Source organism: Lepidochelys olivacea, assembly GCF_965140295.1.
Source record: "Lepidochelys olivacea isolate rLepOli2 genome assembly, chromosome: 3".
In the NCBI taxonomy this organism is placed as follows: Eukaryota; Metazoa; Chordata; order Testudines; family Cheloniidae; genus Lepidochelys; species Lepidochelys olivacea.
This window is the reverse complement of record NC_140413.1, coordinates 31,563,263-31,586,034: the sequence shown is the minus strand read 5'-3', so window position 1 is coordinate 31,586,034 and position 22,772 is coordinate 31,563,263. Positions and strand designations below refer to the sequence as shown.

Sequence of the window (22,772 nt, the reverse complement as noted above, 5' to 3'; positions counted from 1 at the left end):
GATACACCATGCACCTCTGCCACTTGAGCCAATGGAATAGCTCATATTGTTAGTCCCCTCAAGAATTTGGAGAAGTGTGCGCCTTAATGGGCATTTCTGCCTGCCTGCCTCCCCCCCCCACCAAACTTAACTCCTTTTTCCACATACCCTCCTTCACCCTGTCCTGTCTCTTTCCCACATCTGGCTCCTGTCCCAGTCTCAGTCTACATTCTTCAGGCTTCTCATCGCTCTCCAACTCTGGCTCTCAGTCTGTATCCTTGTTCTGTGTCCCAATCTCCCTCCCCAATTCCTACCAGTCTCTAGCCCCAGTTTCCTCATCCCAGTCTACTTCCTCTCAAAGGTCTGGTTTTTGTCTCATCTGCATTAAAGTCAGGCAGATTCCTCCTCCATGCTGCCTGGGCCCATCAGGGGGATCACTGAGAGAACAGGAGACAAAGTCTCAGTGCTCTCATTTGAGGTGTGTGAATCCAGGCTGGCTTGCAGCAGTCCAGAGCTGCGGTAACAGGTAAAGTCTTGCTCAGCCCTGGGATGGAGCATACTCATTGCAGATGGAACCTTCAAGGAAGTTAGCTGTTAAAAATTAAGCAGTCCCTATTGGACATGTGGGAAGTACAATTCTTCAGAGGCTTTATAACAGCCAAATTTGGGTAGATATTCACAGGGATGGAAGAGGCACACCCCTGACACAAAAGCCACCTCCTGCCAAATTTCAAATGTGTGCGCCAAAGCTTTTCAAAGAAAAAGTCATCAGAATTTTGTTGCATGGGCAAAGCATTTTTCTCTGTTGTTGTTTTCAGAAACTACTGAACCATTTTGGCTGAAAATTTCTCAACAAATTTAGCCTGAGGCAGACACCTGACAGAAAATTTAACCCAAATGGTTTGACAAAGTTATAAGCCACTGAAAACAGGGTCTTATGGAAAATGTCAGGGAATGTCAATACCACAGAGTATCCACACAGGGATTTGCATCAGTTTACAAAAATGGGTTTTAAAACCCAAGTTTTAATTACTGCAACACCTGTGCTTAGACAAGCCCTTAGAGTTATATTGGGTACTGGAGATTAAAATGGAGGTAAGATTATCATCATGGAAGCTGAACAAAGATAGTGTTGACAGCTTGATTACATTCAATGATAGCCTTATACGAAGTTTTTCCCTTGATGTTATGGTACCAGCTTTGAGACTCTGCTACAGTCCTGTTAGGGCCAAGGGATTCAAAAATTTTAGACTCAGTTCTCATTTACATCAAAGCCTCTTTACACCATTTTACATTTGCACCCATTTTGAGGTCCCTTTACACTGCCAGAAAAAGTGTAATGAGGCCTTTGTGTAAGTGAAAAATCAGCTCCATGCCCCTCCCTCACATCTGGTTTAAATGGATTCATCTGCAACTGGTTAACACCCTATCAGCAACCCATTCTGTTCAATGGCCAGCCAGAAATATTGACAGCTCAGCTCCTCAGGGACTGGCAAACTCCCTTCTCTATCAGGGCAGAACTCCAGGACTACCTTTTGGTTTGAGCTGTGTGAAGTTAAGTCTTAATACCTGCCCAAGCTTTTATATTGCCCTTGCTGTGACATCTGGGTACCTTACAGGATAGTTCTCTTACTTGTTCCAAAAAGAAAAGGAGTACTTGTCCAATGTGTCTTCTGAACATCTAGTTTAATTGTTATGGTGAACAATTTTCTATGGTCCACAGAACAGGTGTTGACTGCTAGCAGTGTCAGAAGGCCCCGTATCAAGTAACAGGCTGTTTCTCCCCCCTCCCTGCAGTAAGTCCTAATGGCTGCTGAGGTTTCTGAGGGACTACAGTTTTCAGGATCAGCAGCAGTAAACAGACTAGAATCACAAAAGGAGTGTACTATCTCTACCAGCATTAGACAGCTTAAGACTGGAGCTCACCATAAATGGTTTCTTGATAGGGTACCGGATTACTGTTACTTTAATATCACTTTGTCCATCTAGTTAGTAATTTAATTTACATTTATCATCTTATTCAGGGTATGTGTACACTTAAAGCACTACAGCAGCACATCCGCACCGCTGTAGCGATTCAGTGTAGACATTACCTACGCTGACAGGAGGGATTCTCCCGTTGGCATAGGTAATCCACCTCCCCGAGAGGGAGTAGCTACGTTGACAGAAGGATTTTTACACCCTTGGGAAACATAGCTGTACTGAAGTAAATTCCTAGTGTACATCATGCCTCATCTGACTCAAGGAGTCATGGCTTGACAGTTAAGTTTTGCCCAATTAAAACTATGGGTTGATAGGGTCAACGCAGATAGAAAGTTGTAGGCAGCTTCCTCTTTCCCTAATACCTCTAGCCTACTTACCCGGGGGGGGGGGGGGGGGAAGAGGAGATACAAGTATAGTATTAAGTATCTCTTAAGCCATTAGGTGACCTTTCACCTAAACAGTATTCTGAAAGTTTCAAGTAAGCATTTCTTCAATAGCCATTCACATGGGAGGAGGTAGGGGAAGGGACTACTACACGAAATTCCATTCCACCATACACTGAAGTTTTTCAATAGAGAACACTTCAGGTCCAATAAAAGTCAACTTAAATTTTGAAAATTGGCACTGATATCAGATCTAAACGCAGTTCCTCTCCATTTTATTGGGTGGCATAGGAGTTATGAAAGTTAGTGACACATGCAGTGCATTCTAGCTCCTCTTTCCTCTCCCCACCACCTCAAAACAGAAGTAAGCGTTAACTATTTGAGCATGATTGAACACAATATGCTTACGTTTTCTGTCATCTCCACATGCAACTTCAGCAAGGTATCGGAAGTAGTCTCCCTTCATCTTCAGGTAGAATACCTTGCTCTCTGGATTAGTTGCATTAGCTATTAAAAATTTGTCCAGCAGCTCCTAAAGCAGGAATAGGAGACATTAGCATGTTGCATGCACTGCAATGGAAGACCCTCCAAATACTGGTCTAGATAAAGTAATCCTGGTCATAGCACGTTGCGCATATGCAAAGAAGCTCAGAGTAAAATCTGCGAAGTATTTAGAAATTTTTTAACAATGTCTTTTAGACAAATGTATATTCACTTACCGAATCAGACTACTTGCACAGTAACAAACACTAAAGCCTAGAACATTTTAAAGTCTCCAGTTCGGTAAGCTGTCTAAAACATTGTGGAAAGAAAGAGTGATAGTAAGTTAGAAAAGGGCAAAAATCTAGTAGCAAATGGCAAGCCTGAATATATGTTTATGCACGAAGGAAGAATCCATGTATTCCAATAGAAAATAATTTCAACTGAAGATTAGTTTGAGACCAGTCCATTTCACTGGAAAAAACCCAACACAATCTATCAGAAATTCAAGTCTCTTTAAAAAGAGGGAATTTTTATTTTCCACTTTATGGCCAAGACATGTGAGCAGGATTTTATTTACTGTTTTCTTAAGTGATATTCATTAGTCAATTATGACTAAACACTTAGGTGTGGAATATAAACTTGTCTGCCAGTTTGTTGTAGCTATCCAACAAGCATGACATCCAGATTCAAATGAAAGCTTGCATCCCACAGAAAACAGTTTCTAGGCCTCATTGGTATAAATATAACCTTAAAATATGAACATATGTCTGAGCCTGGAGAATGCTGTATAAACCTGAAGCAGCTCAGACACATGAACCACCCAAGCAATCTCAACAGGAGATTAACGGAAACAGCAGGGCAATTTACAGGCCAAACATTCAAGTGTACATGTGCATCAAGCACACTTCATTTGTAGATGACAGTATTTACTGATTCATATAATTTAAGGCCAGAAGGGACCATAAGGTTGTCTGACCTCTTGAACGCAAGGGCCAATAAATTTCATCCAGCTATCCCATACTGAACACAACATATGGTTGGCTAAAGCATATCTTCCAGCAAGCGCATCCAGTCTTGATCTGAAGACTAAGATGGAGAACCCACTACTATCCCAATGGCTAATCACCCTCATAGTTAAATTCAAAATTAAAAGCAATGCACACATTAGGTCTAGCTTCAACTTCCAGCCATTCGTTCTTGTTATACCTTTCCCTGGTAGACTGAAGATCCCCTTAGTACCCATATCCCATCTCCTTCCCACTCCCCAGGTACACTATAATCAAGCCACCTCAATCTTTTTGATAACTGAAGGCATTTTCTCCAGCCCTCAAAACCCCTTTTTCTGGCTTTCTGCTCCCAAAATCCTTTTACAAAAAAAAGTGGACACTAGCACTGTACACAGTATTCCAATATCTGCCCCTCTAGTGCCATAGACAGAAGTAAAAATCATTTCCCTAGTCCTATTTACTACTCCTGTCTACATCCAAGGGCCATATTAGCCCTTTTTTCCACAGCATTATATTGGGAGTTCATGTTGAGTGGTCTGTCCAACACATTTAGCTGTATTAAAACATTTAGTTTGTAGGAGGCCAGTTTACAAAGTGATCCAGATCTCTGTGTTTGCACTGTCACTTACTACTCAAATCTGCATGTCATCCTCAAATTTGATCAACGGTGATTTCATATTTACTTCCCGATCACTAATGAAAATTTTGAATAGCACTGTTGAACCTCACTGATTTGATGATTTCCCTATTATTTTTTAAAGTCTGTCAGCTACCAGCTCTTAATTCATTTAAGATGTACTCTGTTGACATTGTATAGTGTTAATTTTTAAAATCAGAACGTTATGCTTTACCAACAAAAACTAAGTTTATTACATTTACATACTTGCCTAATCAACCAAACTTGTAATTCCAAAGAATGAAATCAGGTTTGACAAAATCAATTTTCCATAAAACTCTGCTGACTGGAATTATATTCCTATTCTCTATCATCTGAACTCTTGATTAGCTTTCCCATTATTTTGCCCAGGACTGATGTCATGTTAACCAGTTTATACTTCCTAGGTAATCTGGCTTAACCTCTTAATATTAGTGAAACGTTAGCACTCTTCCAGTCTTCTAGAACTTCCCTGGTATTCCAAGATTTATTAAAAAGTAAGCTGTTCATTCTCCTCAGCCAACTCCTTTGGGTCTTGTGGGTGAATGTTATTCAAGCCTGCCGATTTTAAAATGTTTATCCCTAGTAGATGTCTAAACATCGTCCTTTGTTACAAATAGACTGGATACTACTTCATTCTCTTGATATGAATACATCATCCTGATTCTTTCCAAATACAGAACAGAATTATTTACTGAACTCTTGTTTTTCTGCATCACTATTAATAATTTTACTATTGCCATCTGGTACAGGGGTGGGCAAACTATGGCCCGTGGGGGGCATCCGACCCTCGAGCTCCAGCTGGGGACCACTCCGTGCGGCTCCAGAAAGCAGCAGCATGTCCCCCTTCAAGCTCATATGCGTAGGGGCAGTCGTAGGGGCCTCCACTCCGCACGCTGCCACCGCAGCTCCCATTGGCTGGGAACCGCGGCCAATGGGAGCTGCAGGGGCAGCATCTGTGGATGGGGCAGCATGCAGCAGAGCTGCCTGGCCATGCAGGAGCCGGAGTGGGGACATGCCACTGCTTCCGGGAGCCGCTTGAGGTAAGCGCTGCCCGGAGCGGCGCCCGAGCCACCCTCCCACCCCCCACCGAACCGCTCAGTCCCAACCCGGAGAACCCTCCTGTACCCCAAATCTGTCATCCCCAGCCCAGACTCCCAGCTAGAGCCCTCACCCCACCCCCGTCCCTGCCCTGATCCCTCTCCCACCCTCCGAACCCCTCAGCCCCAGCCCGGAGCACCCTCCTACACCCTAAACCCCTCATCCCCAACAGGAGCCCTAACCCCCCCCAATCCCAATTTCATGAGCATTCATGGCCCCGCCAATTTCCATACCCAGATGTGGACCTTGGGCCAAAAAGTTTGCCAACGCCGATCTAATATCTGGCCAATACCATTGTCTTTTGTCCTGTACATAAACTCTTTTTATTGTCCTGACGGCTGCCAGCCATGGATTTTCCGTGATTGAAAAGGGAAGCTAAAGCAATTTTCTGCACTTCACAGTGAGAGATATAAATCGATAGTTACCTATTCTGTTTCCATGTGTTAGGTATTGCTTTTTTATTTCTAATTGCTTCCTTCATTTTACCACTGAACCCAGATGGACTTTTAAGCCAAGTTGTCCTCTCTTGATTGTGGCATTTTGGACATACACTAAACTTTAAGAACTCCCAATTTTCATTCAGTTTTCTTTCCAAATTTTTGCTTCCGGTACGTTTTGCTCATAATTTTCCTGTCACAATCACTAGTCCCTAGACAACCACAAACTTCCAGTCCAGTGATTAATCAATCTTTAAACTGTCCAAAATTATTACCTGTTATATATATGAAAGAAAGTCAAATATAGTAAAAATCTCAAATGAATCAAATCTCAATGGACAGAAATTTCATGTTTGAATAATAAGAGCATAACAGAAGGAATATGTTACCAACCACCTGACTAGGATGGTGATGGTGATTTGAAATACGAATTTGGGGAATATGATAGATAGTTCCTATCATCTCCAGAGAAAGGGAAGTGCCTAGAAAATGTAAAAGGAAACTTAGTTTGATAGCATCCTGTCTGGCAAGAACTCACTTATCAATAGCTGGGATGTGAAATCCTCACTTCCGTATTGTCTTGTCATTATAGTTCCCACTTTGCTGTTGTTTGTCTGTATAATCTGTCTGGTTCTGTGATTGTTCCTGTCTGCTGTATAATTAATTTTGCTGGGTGTAAACTAATTCAGGTGGTGGGATATAATTGGTTACATAATCATGTTACAATATGTTAGGATTGGTTAGTTAAATTTCAGGAAAATGATTGGTTAAGGTATAGCTAAGCAGAACTCAAGTTTTACTATATAATCTGTAGTCAATGAGGAAGTGACTGGGTGTGGGTGGGGGTGGGCATGTGGGTGTGTGAGATGGGAACAGGGAATGGGGGTAAGAAAATTGGAATCATGTTTTGCTAAAGGGGGAAATGGGAACAGGGAATGGGAGTAAGGAAGTTGGAATCATGTTTGGCTAAGGGTAGGAATGGGAACAGGGACACAGGTGTAAGGCTCTGTGGTGTCAGAGCTGGGAAGGAGGATACTAAGGAAGGCAACTGGAATCATGCTTGCTGGAAGTTCACCCCAATAAACATCGAATTGTTTGCACCTTTGGACTTCGGGTATTGTTGCTCTCTGTTCATGCGAGAAGGACCAGGGAAGTAAGTGGGTGAAGGAATAAGCCCCCTAACAGGAGTCTACATAGCCCGACAATCCTGCTGTCAGGGTGCCAATGCCTGAGATGTTGGGGTGTCCAGGATTTCAAGGTTTATGGATCTTGGGTAGCAGAAAATATACCCCAGGTCAGGGTTCCAGGGGTGTGTCTGTGTGGATTTGTTCTTGTGCTTTTTCAGGGAGTTGCTTGAGCAAATGGTGTAGTTTCTTTTGGTAACCCTCAGTGGGATCAGAGGGTAATGGCTTGTAGAAAGTGGTGTTGGAGAGCTGCCGAGCAGCCTCTTGTTCATATTCCGACCTATTCATGATGACGACAGCACCTCCTTTGTCAGCCTTTTTGATTATGATGTCCATTACAATCTACATACCACACAGACTATGCTGACAGCTTGTGCCGCACGCTCTCAAAGAAACTGCGGAACCACCTGATCAACATCCTCTACAGCAAACAGGGAAAGATTAGAATGAGCTCTCAAAACTGGATACTCTCATAAAAAAAACCAGCCTTCCACACAAACTTCCTCGTGGCTGGACTTTACCAAAACACACACTTGGCTTCTCTACAAAAGAAAAAGGACACTAATCTAAACTACTACATGCCACAAAGCAGGAGCTCTTAGGACTTCCTCTCACCAAAAAGGGAAAATACCGCAATGGACTAGAAACTGGCTAAGAGGCAAGAACAAGCTGGAATAAAATGTTAAATTTTCAGTATAGTAAAATCTTATCAGTGGAGTACCTCATGGTTCCATATTAGGACTACATTGATTGTATTCAGTTCCTGATCTGAAAGAGGCAGAACAGAGCGATGCAGCGAAATTTCAATGTGACAAGATTTACCCTCAAATTTAAAGACTGAGGAATTCAGAGGGTCAGGGACCAGGCCACAGTAGCCAAATGCATAGCATGATGGAAGACTGAGTTCTGTATTGAGGCTATGTCTATACTGTGCAGTTTATAGTGGCACAGCCATGCTGCTTAAGTCTTGCTGCTATAAGGCACGCAATATAGTGTTTTTTTGTCAGCAGGAAAGAGCTTTCCTGCCGACAAAACACTCTCCCTCCCCCCAACGAGGAGTGGTAGCTTTGTTGGTGGGAGAGCATCTCCTGCCGAAAAAGCGCTTTCCACAACAGCACTTCTTATCAGTAAAACTTTTGTCTGTCAGGGGAGTGTTTTTTCACATCCCTGAGCGACAAAAGTGTTACTGATGAAAGTGCAGTGTAGACATAGCCTGAGAAGTGCCAAATAATGCACACAGGAATGAATATGAACTATTCACACATACTACTGGGTTATAAAGCAAAACATGGTAGTAAGATAAACATCTGAGAATCAAGATGCAGAGAAAAATCAAGAGACAAGGACAGATCAATGCTGGGCATAAAAGCCATTAGCACTCTGGAAACCAGCAGTCAGAACACTACAGAAATGTATATATAGTACAGCTACCAACTGGATTGGAAGGTAGTGTCAAGATGAGCTATTGAAGCTTAAGTTCTCCTGAATCCCAACAACTGACATGCAAACTTTTACCAAGCTCCTTCAAACAGTCAGGGAGGAACTGATCAGAACAAATCAGAGGACAAAAATTTTGCTTGGAAGGATGTGGCCTGCATGATATACCCTCCTCTGCCAAAAAGCCTTAAAAGTAGGTGGGATCTGCCAGTCTAATCCCACCTAATACTCCAGAAGTGAAAATCCCGCACAGAAGGTTCTTTAAAACCAAAGATTTGCCAAAGCATGACATTTTTTGGTTTGTAACAATAGCAGTCTTTCCATTCCCCCTCCCCTCCAAAATCACTGATGTCAACTTTAGGAAGTGTTAGTTATTTCAGCAAGTAAAGCTATATTTGTAGAAGGGGTTTAGGGAAGGACCTCATTTCATCAGTTAAACTGGTTTATGCTTTCTGTAAACTGAAGATTTATTGGAAACTTTTAGTACCACAGAATCTTACAGAAATACTTCAACAGCTATCTACAAAAAGAGAAAGATAAACCACATAACACGGACAGAAGTTTACCTATTATTCTACTTGCAAACTGAAGAGTGTCAAGAAAGCAGCAACACTGAAGCTACTGAAACTGTATGAAGTAAATGAAGCCTCTAGGGAATTTAGCTAGTCTAAAAATACTACACAAACAACAAGTGATTTCCCCGCCCCACCATTCTTGGCACATTGCAAAACTAAATACATATGGTAAGGTATTAATTTATTGCATCTTTCTAAAGCATGCTCAGAAGATGGATTGATGCTAATAATTTAGATAGGTCTGTTGAACAAATGGTGGGTCTTAGCTAGTATTAATATACTATACACAATATAGAAAGACTTGTAGATTTGAAATAAACTAAGATATATGAGGTGTTATAGTTACTTTTCATCCATAGAACTCACAGAAAAGGGTGTCATCTCTCCCCTCCCCACCCACAATGGTGATACAGAAGTGATCACAGACGTGGAGATGGTGATACAGAAGTGGAGAGTTCAGTGACTTGCTCCAAAAAACACAGTAAGCCAGGATTAGAGCCAAGAGCAGAAAAAAAGTTTGACACCTATTTTTTTCCATCCACTTGGACATACTTACCTTTCCATAAAACTTTAATGTCTTACAAATAACTCATTTTATGTACACAGTCACTTGTGAAGTGAGCAGTAATCTAGAGTACAGGTGGCATGAAAGATTCCTTCTCTTCCCATCACAATTTGTGACATTTATAATTAACTTTATGTAATGAAGACAAAAGGTTCAGAAAACTTATTTGCAGTGTGTATAATGTGTTATGTTAAAATATTTTATGTAAACACACATTTGATGCCATTCATGACTACACAGTGGCCAAGGAGAAATAGTTTACACACTAAGTTAAAGAGTGGGAAAGCACGTCTACCATCACCACCAATATGTAATCATAACACAAATGCTCTATCAAGGACCTCCACACTTTACAAGTTTTAATCAAAACTTTAATACCCCTCCATGATACACGTCTCATTTTTATAAAGTGAGAAGTTTGCCAAGATCACCAAGGAAGTCTGTCAGAAGAAAGAACAGAATTTAGATTCTCCAACTTCTAAACCTATACTTAAACAACATAGGAGCAAGTGTGCTAGAACAATAAAGGCACCAAAATGAGTCAATTTAAAGCGCAAAAATAGTCCGTTCCAAACCAAGAACTTCCTACTTCCCCTTTAGATAGGTCCTTACTGTATTGAATCATGGTCATGACGACAAATTCCAAAGGGATGTGGCCTCCTTGCAGATCAAGTGCCACCGGGATCAAATTTCTGGCTAGGTCCTTAAGGTAGTCTGGCTGGATATTCATATCAGGTCCATCACTGGCAATTGTATTGTGCCTCTGAAGCTTTTGGCACCCACGTAATTGCTGAGTGTGTAGCAGCATTCCTTGGTAAACACACTTTAGAATTTGCGGTCTTCAATATGTCCATACCAAGAAAGCCAACGAAACTGAACCAGTGCTGATGGAGACAATTGCTGGGGTCAGCTTTAAATATCCTCATTTCTGATCTCATCCTGCCACTTTATAACGAACAGCTGATGAAGACAAGAATTGAAAACATCAATCCTGGTGTGTTTCAGCCTCTCTCAGCACCCATATTTCACTTCCACACAACAGGGTTGGTACAACTCTGGTTCTACAGAGCCAGTGTTGTGGCGAGCTTCATGTCACAACATCCTCATAGAGGTCACCAAAGGGCCCAAAAGAGTGTAGCAGCAGCTGCTGCTGCTACACAAGTGTCCACATCTTTTGAGTATCCTCCAGAACCATTTACAGTGCTTCCCAAATATTTGGCAGATGACATCTGTTCAACGTCCCATCCTGACATGGTAATACTAGGACAGTTGTAATCTGGAGATGCATGCAAATTGATGGCAATGGCCAAGGAGTTAGTTTTATCTGGACTAATCAAACCAATGTGCACTGCTTCTTGCTCAAAACATCAGTGAGTGCAATTCACCAAGCTGAGACAACAAGACAATGTCAATGTATTCAAGATCTTAAAGCAGAATGTTGTTCAGCTCAAGGCCACTGACAACTGCCTCCCAGGCTTATCCGTTAACTAATTAATGTAAATACTGAATTGAATAGATGGTCATGATAGTCCCTTTTGACCTTAAAGCCTATGAATGATGGGGATATAACGCAGCCGTGCCATGGAGATAGGAAAGCATTTCATGTATCTGTTGTTACCGCAGCACAGCTTTGTTCCACTTCACAGAATGCGGATTTATTAGGACAACTGTAATGCCTAGGACCCCTAATTATGGGCCAGGATCATATTGTGCTGCCTACCTTCCTGAATATAGGTGATTTCCAAGGATTTTCAAGGGAAGGGTGAGCTAGTGAGGGGCATTGCAGTTAGGATGTTGTGTTCTAGAGAATTCATACTCTTGTGCCTTACATGATTAAAGCAAAGAACAATGTTCTCAGAATATTTGCGAAGGGTCTGTATGTGTTAATTGTCTACACCTACCACTTCATCCCCTGAAGAGGTAATCCAGAAAGCTCACAACTTTAAGTGGAGTTCTGAGAGAGGGGGTATTTAAGCTCTGGGGGAAATCTGAAGGTTGAGCACTGAGCTAATGGGCTAGGCAACTGGAGAGTAGGTTGCAGGTTCCAGCTTTCAGGAGGCAGTTGCAGACAGAGAAGAGGGTGCATGCCTAGAGTGTGTCCAGGGATCCCATGACTGAGGTAGTGGTTAGCCTTCATTCAGGGCTGGTCTACACTAGGCCCTGGTCTACACTAGGACTTTAGGTTGAATTTAGCAGCGTTAAATCGATGTAAACCTGCACCGTCCACACAATAAAGCCCTTTATTTCGACTTAAAGGGCTCTTAAAATCGATTTCCTTACTCCACCCCTGACAAGTGGATTAGCGCTTAAATCGATGTTGCCGGCTCGAATTTGGGGGTACTGTGGACACAATTCGATGGTATTGGCCTCCGGGAGCTATCCCAGAGTGCTCCATTCTGACTGCTCTGGACAGCACTCTCAACTCAGATGCACTGGCCAGGTAGACAGGAAAAGAACCGCGAACTTTTGAATCTCATTTCCTGTTTGGCCAGCGTGGCAAGCTGCAGGTGACCATGCAGAGCTCATCAGCACAGGTGACCATGATGGAGTCCCAGAATCGCAAAAGAGCTCCAGCATGGACCGAACGGGAGGTACGGGATCTGATCACTGTTTGGGGAGAGGAATCCGTGCTATCAGAACTCCGTTCCAGTTTTCGAAATGCCAAAACCTTTGTCAAAATCTCCCAGGGCATGAAGGACAGAGGCCATAACAGGGACCTGAAGCAGTGCCGCGTGAAACTGAAGGAGCTGAGGCAAGCCTACCAGAAAACCAGAGAGGCGAACAGCCGCTCTGGGTCAGAGCCCCAAACATGCCGCTTCTATGATGAGCTGCATGCCATTTTAGGGGGTTCAGCCACCACTACCCCAGCCGTGTTGTTTGACTCCTTCAATGGAGATGCAGGCAATACGGAAGCAGGTTTTGGGGACGAAGAAGATGATGATGAGGAGGAGGTTGTAGATAGCTCACAGCAAGCAAGCGGAGAAACCGGTTTTCCCGACAGCCAGGAACTGTTTCTCACCCTAGACCTGGAGCCAGTACCCCCCGAACCCACCCAAGGCTGCCTCCTGGACCCAGCAGGCGGAGGAGGGACCTCTGGTGAGTGTACCTTTTAAAATACTATACATGGTTTAAAAGCAAGCATGTGAAAGGATTACTTTGCCCTGGCATTTGCGGTTCTCCTAGATGTAGTCCTAAAGCCTTTGCAAAAGGTTTCTGGGGAGGGCAGCCTTATTGCGTCCTTCATGGTAGGACACTTTACCACTCCAGGCCAGTAACACGTACTCGGGAATCATTGTAGAACAAAGCATTGCAGTGTATGTTTGCTGGCATTCAAACAACATCCGTTCTTTATCTCTCTGTGTTATCCTCAGGAGAGTGAGATATAATTCATGGTCACCTGGTTGAAATAGAGTGCTTTTCTTCAGGGGACACTCAGAGGAGCCCATTCCTGCTGGGCTGTTTGCCTGTGGCTAAACAGAAATGTTCCCCGCTGTTAGCCACAGGGAGGGGGTAGTCACGCAGTGGGAGGAGGTAAAATGCGACCTTGTAACGAAAGCACATGTGCTATGTATGTAATGTTAACAGCAAGGTTTACCCTGAAAGAGTGTAGCCACTGTTTTATAAAATGTGTCTTTTTAAATACCGCTGTCCCTTTTTTTTTCTCCACCAGCTGCATGTGTTTCAATGATCACAGGATCTTCTCCTTCCCAGAGGCTAGTAAAGCTTAGAAAGAAAAAAAAACGCACTCGCAATGAAATGTTCTCCGAGCTTATGCTGTCCTCCCACACTGACAGAGCACAGACGAATGCGTGGAGGCAAATAATGTCAGAGTGCAGGAAAGCACAAAATGACCGGGAGGAGAGGTGGCGGGCTGAAGACAGGGCTGAAGCTCAAATGTGGCGGCAGCGTGATGAGAGGAGGCAGGATTCAATGCTGAGGCTGCTGCAGGACCAAACCAGTATGCTCCAGTGTATGGTTGAGCTGCAGCAAAGGCAGCTGGAGCACAGACTGCCACTGCTGCCCCTCTGTAACCAACTGCCCTCCTCCCCAAGTTCCATAGCCTCCACACCCAGACGCCCAAGAACGCGGTGGGGGGGCCTCCGGCCAACCAGCCACTCCACCACAGAAGATTGCCCAAAAAAAAGAAGGCTGTCATTCAATAAATTTTAAAGTTGTAAACTTTTGAAGTGCTGTGCTTGAAGTGCTGTGTGGCATTTTCCTTCCCTCCTCCACCACCCCTCCTGGGCTACCTTGGTAGTCATCCCCCTATTTGTGTGATGAATGAATAAAGAATGCATGAATGTGAAGCAACAATGACTTTATTGCCTCTGCAAGCGGTGATTGAACGGAGGAGGGGCGGGTGGTTAGCTTACAGGGAACTAGAGTGAACCAAGGGGTGGGGGGTTTCATCAAGGAGAAACAAACAGAACTTTCACACCGTAGCCTGGCCAGTCATGAAACTGGTTTTCAAAGCTTCTCTGATGCGTACCGCGCCCTCCTGTGCTCTTCTAACCGCCCTGGTGTCTGGCTGCGCGTAACCAGCAGCCAGGCGATTTGCCTCAACCTCCCACCCCGCCATAAACGTCTCCCCCTTACTCTCACAGATATTGTGGAGCACACAGCAAGCAGTAATAACAGTGGGAATATTGGTTTCGCTGAGGTCTAAGCGAGTCAGTAAACTGCGCCAGCGCGCCTTTAAACGTCCAAATGCGCATTCTACCACCATTCTGCACTTGCTCAGCCTGTAGTTGAACAGCTCCTGACTACTGTCCAGGCTGCCTGTGTACGGCTTCATGAGCCATGGCATTAAGGGGTAGGCTGGGTCCCCAAGGATACATATAGGCATTTCAACATCCCCAACAGTTATTTTCTGGTCTGGGAATAAAGTCCCTTCCTGCAGCTTTTGAAACAGACCAGAGTTCCTGAAGATGCGAGCATCATGCACCTTTCCCGGCCATCCCACGTTGATGTTGGTGAAACGTCCCTTGTGATCCACCAGAGCTTGCAGCACTATCGAAAAGTACCCCTTGCGGTTTATGTACTCGGCGGCTTGGTGCTCTGGTGCCAAGATAGGGATATGGGTTCCGTCTATAGCCCCACCAGTTAGGGAATCCCATTGCAGCAAAGCCATCCACTATGACCTGCACATTTCCCAGGGTCACTACCCTTGATATCAGCAGATCTTTGATTGCGTGGGCTACTTGCATCACAGCAGCCCCCACAGTAGATTTGCCCACTCCAAATTGATTCCCAACTGACCGGTAGCTGTCTGGCGTTGCAAGCTTCCACAGGGCTATCGCCACTTGCTTCTCAACTGTGAGGGCTGCTCTCATCTTGGTATTCATGCGCCTCAGGGCAGGGGAAAGCAAGTCACAAAGTTCCATGAAAGTGCCCTTACGCATGCGAAAGTTTCGCAGCCACTGGGAATCGTCCTAGACCTGCAACACTATGCGGTCTCACCAGTCTGTGCTTGTTTCCCGATCCCAGAATCGGCGTTCCACAGAGTGAACCTGCCCCATTAGCACCATGATGCATGCATTGGCAGGGCCCATGCTTTCAGAGAAATCTGTGTCCATGTCCTGGTCACTCACGTGACCGCGCTGACGTCGCCTCCTCGCCTGGTATCGCTTTGCCAGGTTCTGGTGCTGCATATACTGCTGGATAATGCGTGTGGTGTTTAATGTGCTCCTAATTGCCAAAGTGAGCTGAGCGGCCTCCATGCTTGCCTTGGTATGGCGTCCGCACAGAAAAGAGGCGCGGAACGATTGTCTGCCGTTGCTCTGACGGAGGGAGGGGCGACTGACGACACGGCTTACAGGGTTGGCTTCAGGGAGCTAAAATCAACAAAGGGGGTGTCTTTACATCAAGGAGTATTTCAGGCAGGACTTCACGGAGGGTTCCAATAAGAAATGGTGCACCTAAGTTATTGTTCTTATTGGAACAAGGAGGTTAGCCTGGCCTCTGATTGATACATGGCTAGATTTACCTCGCTGCACCTTCTCTGTGAGTGACTACAGTATGACCTAGAGGAATGAGTCCCCTAGACAGGGGAGGGGGGGAAGCAAATGAGTACAAAACAAATCTGGTCTATTTCTTGTTTTGACCCACTCCATCTATCTTTTAGATCTTTGGCTGGCAGCAGACGGTGCAGAAAGACTGCATGCCATCCACATCTCATGGCTGCTCGGCAGAAGATGGGACAGTACGACTGCTAGCAGTCCGTATCGCCTGCCCGCTCACCATAAGATGGTTCAATAGGACTGACTGCAGGACTAAAGAGAATGACCTGGTCAAGTCACTCCAAATTTAGTCCCTGCGCCCATGTCTGCCCAGGTGCTCCCAGCCGACGTGGCCAGGAGCACCTCGGACATGACGATGACGGCTACCAGTCGTAATGTACCGTCTGCTACCACAAGGCAAGGGGTTGCTGCTACTGCGTAGCAATGCCGTACCGCGTCTGCCAGCACCCAGGAGACATAGGGTGACGGTTACCTGAGCGGGCTCCATGCTTGCCGTGGTATGGCGTCTACACAGGTAACTCAGGAAAAAAGGCGCGAAACGATTGTCTGCCCTTGCTTTCACGGAGGGAGGGAGGGAACGGGGGCCTGACGATATGTACCCAGAACCACCCGCGACAATGTTTTAGCCCCATCAGGCATTGGGATCTCAACCCAGAATTCCAATGGGCAGCGGAGACTGCGGGAACTGTGGGATAGCTACCCACAGTGCAACGCTCCGGAAGTCGACTCTAGCCTCGGTACTGTGGAAGCACTCCGCCGAGTTAATGCACTTAGAGCATTTTCTGTGGGGACACACACACTCGAATATATAAAACCGATTTCTAAAAAACCGACTTCTATAAATTCGACCTTATTCCGTAGTGTAGACATACCTTAAGAAATTAGGCCGGTATAACTACGTCGCGTAGGGGTGTGAAAAAATCCACTACCCTGAGCAATGCAGTTAAACCAACCTAACTCCTGGTGTAGACAGTGGTAGGTTGATGGGAGAATTCTCCTGTTGACCTAGCTACTGCCTTTCAGAGAGGTAGATTACCTACGCTGATAGAACATCTCCAGTCAGAATAGCTGGCATCTTCACTGAAGCACTATAGCAAGCCACTGCGCCGCTACAGCATAATAAGTGTAGGTATGCCCTCAGGCTCCGGAAGCTTTAAAATACCCAGGGACCCAGTCATTAGGTTCCCTCATAGCAGCCTAGTGAGTGGTCACAAAGGGGCAATCAGCTGGAAGCTGTGACAGGCAGTATACAAGGAAACAATGAGAATGCTGGTTTGCATGATTGGTAGTGGTCTCAGCACACCAGCAGCCTAACAGTTGTCAAGTTTTTCATAGGATAGGGATCAGGGCAGTTATGGGACAGGAGATGGGGTGCCGGATAGGGGGTGTGGTCCCGGGGGGGGGCAGTCAGGGGACAAGGAGCTGGGGGGGGGCTTGGGGGGTTGGATGAGTCAGGGTTTCTGAAGGGGGCAGTGGCCAGGCTGTTTGGGGAGGCACAGCCTTCCCTACAGTTTTGCAACCACGATGTGGCCCTCGGGCCAAGAAGTTTGCCCAGCCCTGCTCTGAAGGGTCTTCAAAGTGAAGACAAGTAGCTTATGTTCGAAGAGACATAAGGGGAAGACAGAGGGATGACGTGGTCAAAGTAACGGGCTAGGGAAATGACTTTAAGCAGTAGCATTTTGAATGGATATGAGTACAGCAAGGTTGCATTTGTCAAGGTCACAGAGGATGCTGCAGTTGATCGAGATGCAATAGGAGAGACAGGACAAGAGTTTCAGCTGTGTGGATAGATGGGATGAGTTGCATTTTAGAAGTGTTAAGCAGAAAATATCGTCGAGGTTAGATGAGAGGACCTACGCTATGTTTATACAGCACAACTGCGAAAGAGCACATCCCCACTGAAAAGTCTACTTGTCCTCATTGTTTCTGCACATGCCCAAGTGTGTCTGGGGACATATCCTCTAGGATTCTTTCCCTGTCATTGCAGAAGAACTTATCTGTCCTTTGAGGGACCTGTGGGAAGAGCAACTGTGATCAAATCAGCCCCCTCTTCTAAAGTTTTTTGTACAAAACATTCACTACTCAAGTTCATTTTAAGGCTACACAGCTGCATGCTTGAATTTTACTCCTTTGTCAGATCATACACTAACTAGTTTTTAACCTTTGCAGACTACTGTAACCCCTTCAGCAGTCTGATTTGTCTTGCGTACCCCAAGTTTCACCTCACTTAAAAACTACTCGCTTACAAAACCAGACATAAAAATACAGAAGTGTGACAGCACACTATTACTGAAAAATTGCTTACTTTCTCATTTTGTCTGTATGAAATTTTAGTTTGTACTGACTTCGCTAGTGCATTTTATGTAGCCTGTTGTAAAACTAGGCAAATATCTAGATGAACTGATGTATCCCCTGGAACACCTCTGTGTACTTCAGGAGTACAGGTACCCCTGGTTGAGAACCACTGCATGAACTAACTACACATTCATACTCCACATTGAGTTTAGTTGAACAGAATGTAAGCAAAAGGGAGAAATACAATAGTGAAACTCTGGCGATTTATTTCCCCTCCCTCAAACTATCTAGTAAAGCTTTCTGCTACCAAAATTCTTGTACCTGAAAGCGCAGTTCTCCAACTATAATAATAATTCAATGTATACCTATGTCATCTTCTATGTTTACCCTCTTTTCACCTTGGCCACTAATTTTGAGTGTTTGAGAACAAAACTATTTTAATTCAAGGAGTCCCACAAGAGGAATAATATGAACTAAGTCACCTTTGCTGACTATTTGCTGACCACATTAATCCAAGAACATTAAGCCATTAACATTAATTAGGTGCCTAACTCCCTTAGGCCCCTTTGAAGATCTCAATTTCACATAGTGTAGTTTCATTTTGAAAAGTTCTGGATGCTACAGCAACTTTCAGAAGATTGCACATAGTAGAACCTTGAACCAAACAGGGATTCTACTACCAGCACTTGAGTTGTTTGGTTTCAAGGTAGTTAAAAGCTAGGTGATACACACTAACATTTTGCATTTACCTCCTCAACTCAGAATGGCTGGAAGTTATTTTTGCACCACCCAAAATATGTTGAGTAATCTTGCTTTTATAACTAGGGACAGATGGTTAAGCAACATCATGTTAAAAAAAAAGCTACTTGGAAAAATGAGCTGGTTGAGTCAGTATTTCGTTTCAAGCAATAAGTGTGTTAGTGTTCAGAATTCCTGCTGTAATAAAAGTTACTCACTGAATGAGGTTCAGGTTATATTAAAACTCGATTCTTAGGTCAAACTGCTTAAGCACTTGGAGTTGAAGTGCCATTTAAGTTACTTGCACTGACTCAGACATTACCACCAACTCCTCAAAGTTTGACTGACTTATAAGGAACAGCATCTTAAACATTTTAACAGTATCAATTAAATTTTGTAGAAAGCACTTCAAGGCTACTAAAGCTTGAAATCCAGTAAGTATGATACGGTAAATCCCAAACACTACTTTTTATACCAAGGCAGACAAGATAGGTCTTTTATCATTTGAGCTTCAGAAAAAGAGTTCAACAGGATCAGCCTAGTCAGCAAGAGAATATTAGGATAATGATCACAGTTGTCAATGCCGATACTGCTTAAAGGCAAGAGCTCAATTTCTGCAGTCTTTTCCAGCCTGAGTAGAAGTAACAGATTTTAGTGATCTTATGTTAAAACCAAGACAAATTTAGTTGCAAACCCCAGCAAGCATTCACTTAACCAAGTTCTTAGATTTCTGAACAAGAGCCAACATTCAACTCTTGAAGGAAAGCTAATCTTTCTGCAGTATGTGGGAGAAATGAACTTAATTTCTACAGCTTCACCCACAGATCTTAAAATAGTAGCTTCAGTTTTAATACTGTTTTCTTCAGCATGTTCTCCTAACTACTTAAAAATACAGAACATTTCAATATGTCTAGGTTCCTAAGAACATTGCCATTCAGTCATCAAAAGATGCCACTTATGACAGAACAAATAGTGCTGAGAAAGTATTTAACAGTAGTTAGCAACAATATATACAAATATACACCAGAGAACGGTTTTCCACCTTTTGCAGTACAAAGTGAAGCTACAGGGGCTGTTGAAGTAGTTTACTTAGGGTATGTCGACACTGGCAAGTTTCTGCAGCACAAGTTATACCACTTTTATTAAAATGCTGGAATTAAACCGCTGTTGCGTGTCCACACTGTGCTCCTTGTGATGCTGGAGCGCATCCACATTAGCAGCTCTTGAAATGGCAAAGACAGCAGTGCATTGAGGTAGCTATCCCACTGTGGAACTGGCCACAGGGTGCTTTGGGAACGGTTTGCAATACCTCATGGGGCAAGCACAAGGTCACATGATGCAGGTTTCCCAATCCCCGCTCCGGCGCTCCAGCTAGGGCACTGGGTCAGGGGCTGCACCACATGGCTAAGCCCCGCTCCAGACGGGGCGCAGGGTCGGGGGCCGCACCATGCAGCTCCCAGAAGCAGCTGCATGGCCCCGCTCCAATGGTCGGGGTCCACTCCATGCGTAGGAGCTGGAGAAGGGACATGCCACTGCTTCTGGGAGCCTCTTGAGGTAAGCGCTGCTTGGAACCAGCACCCCAGAACCTCTCCCCATGCCCTAACCCCTGCTCCAGTGCTGATCCCCCTCCCGCACCCTCGGTCCCAGCCCAGAGCACTCTCCCACACCCCAAACTCCTCATTCCAAGCCCCACCCCAGAGCCCGCACCCTCAACCAGAGCCCTCAGCCCCTCCCACACCCCAACCCCAATTTTGTGAGCATGGACAGTGGGCCATACAATTTCTGTACCCCGATGTGGCCCTCAGGCCAAGAAGTTTGCCCACCCCTGCCTTAGACCAACTCACCCACGCAAAATTAGCTTCAAATGACTATCAACAGTAGTTAAAAAGGTGCTAAATTGCTTTAGTTTCATAGCACACTGATCAGTGTGGATTTAGAACACTTGTAGTTATGCTTGTATTCGTGGATGATTGCATTTTCTTGTACCCCTGCCAAATGTCTGAACACCAACTGCCTATTTCAGGCTGATGCATTTCAATGGTCACTGACTTTTCCAGTAAAGCAGAAAGAATTCCCCGGCCCTAGTCAGTAAGGGTATTTTACCTTTCATAACAGAATTCCAAAAGAGGCAAGACCATCCTTCCAGATCCAATCTTTGTGTATCAGTTTACCGTTTTTAGACATTAAGAGGGGGCTGGATGACAAGCTATTTAAGACACTAGGCTTTTATCACTAGATTCCATAAGCAATTTAGGGATCAAGTGAAGTGCTTTTCCATTTAATTCCTTTCCAATAATAGTGGAATGGCCTTTATTAGAATAGTTTAAATGACCTGACAAAGTTCTGCAGAAAACACAGGGACACTCCTATATGGCATGGAAATGGATAAGATGACCTAGTCTGCCCTTTCCATTTTGATTCTGAATGCTTGCTTACATAGTTTTAAGAACTGGCAGCCAATGCTTAGGATTGGCTAAGGACTAAATATATGGAACTGCACTTAAGCAAATGCACTAGAAGCTTTGGTTGCAATGTGTCTGCCCACACTATTCCTGCTAGCCAAGATGATTCTGAATGAGGCTAAATATTTACTGGTTACATTTCTTTTACAAGTACAAGAAAAATTAGAATTCTATGGTTCCAGAACATCCATGTAAACCAGAAACTAGTGTTGCTTGGTTATATCGTAGAACCTCAGAGTTATGAATACCTCAGGAATGAAGGTTGTTTGTACCTCTGAAATGTTCATAACTGAACAAAAATGTTATGGTTGCTCTGTCAAAAGTTCACAGACTGAATATTGACTTAATACAGCTTTGAAACTTTACTATGCAGAAGAAAAATGCTGCTTTTAAACATTTCAATGAAATAAGCACAGAAAAACAGTTTCTTTACCTTTTCAAATATTTTTTTAAACTTTTGCTTTTTTTTAGTAGATTACATTTAACACAGTACTATATTTTTATTATTTATTTTTTGTCTCCGCTGCTGCTGATTGCATACTTCTGGTTCCAAATGAGGTGTGTGGTTGACTGATCAGTTTGTAACTGAGGTTCTACTGTAGGAGCTCTCCCTAACAAAATTTATCACAGAAAAAAAACTGAACATGCACTGGCAGGCACCAAACCATAGAAATTATATGGAAAAGGCCTCAAGTTAACAGTAAAATACAGAAATGATTCCTTAAAACATATTCATTCCAGTTTTAGATAACTTAAGTGATCGGGCTTCCACCACTTCAACTGAAAGGCTATAACATGTAGTTAAGAAGATCTTTCAGGAAAGTTTTTCTGATGTTGAGCATAGCTTGCTCTTCATTCCAGCACTTCTACCTATATCATCATTTGCCACACCCTTCATGGTATTTCTATTCTTCAAATACTTGAAATGTCATGTTCCTTTTCAGTAATCTAAGTCAATTTAAATATTAAGTTGTAAATAACCCCCTTCAGATATTGGCCATTTAAAACTCCTTCCATTTAATATCTTTTGTGATGTAATCCCAAGGCATGTTTAAACCATATACATACATCTGGGGCCTAAACTCCTGGGGTCTTGCAAGGACATGAGCCATTAACATGAAAGTTGCACCAGTTTAACTAAAGGTGTTGTTTAAAGCCAATTTAGTTAAACTAGTGCAAAAGATTTTGTGAAGACTTCCACTGAAGCCAATTCCCAATCAATTTAAATTAAACCAAATTAAGACACTCAAGCAAAAAATAACTGTCTACACAAAGGTTCACACCAGTTTAAAAGCTAATTTAAACTGAATTGGTCTACACAAGACCTAAGCAATCTTTCCAACTCTGCCTCCCATTTTCATTATTTTGTTGAGTGCAGCATTTCTGATGCGGCATTTTTATTTGTGTGATGATTTCCACACAACTCCTGCATCAGTTAGCACTAAAATAATGGCTGGACTAGCATAGT

General features: G+C 43.8%; 1 protein-coding gene across 2 annotated transcripts in view; it reads right to left on the bottom strand.

The window, feature by feature from the left end:
* Positions 1–22,772, bottom strand: part of YWHAQ (tyrosine 3-monooxygenase/tryptophan 5-monooxygenase activation protein theta) — a 49,657-nt gene that overhangs the window by 5,447 nt on the left and 21,438 nt on the right. For both annotated transcript variants that reach the window (XM_084622074.1, XM_084622075.1), the window contains exon 3: positions 2,754–2,877. In XM_084622074.1, coding sequence (XP_084478200.1) covers positions 2,754–2,877 — 124 coding nt within the window. The remainder of the gene's footprint in view (positions 1–2,753; positions 2,878–22,772) is intronic.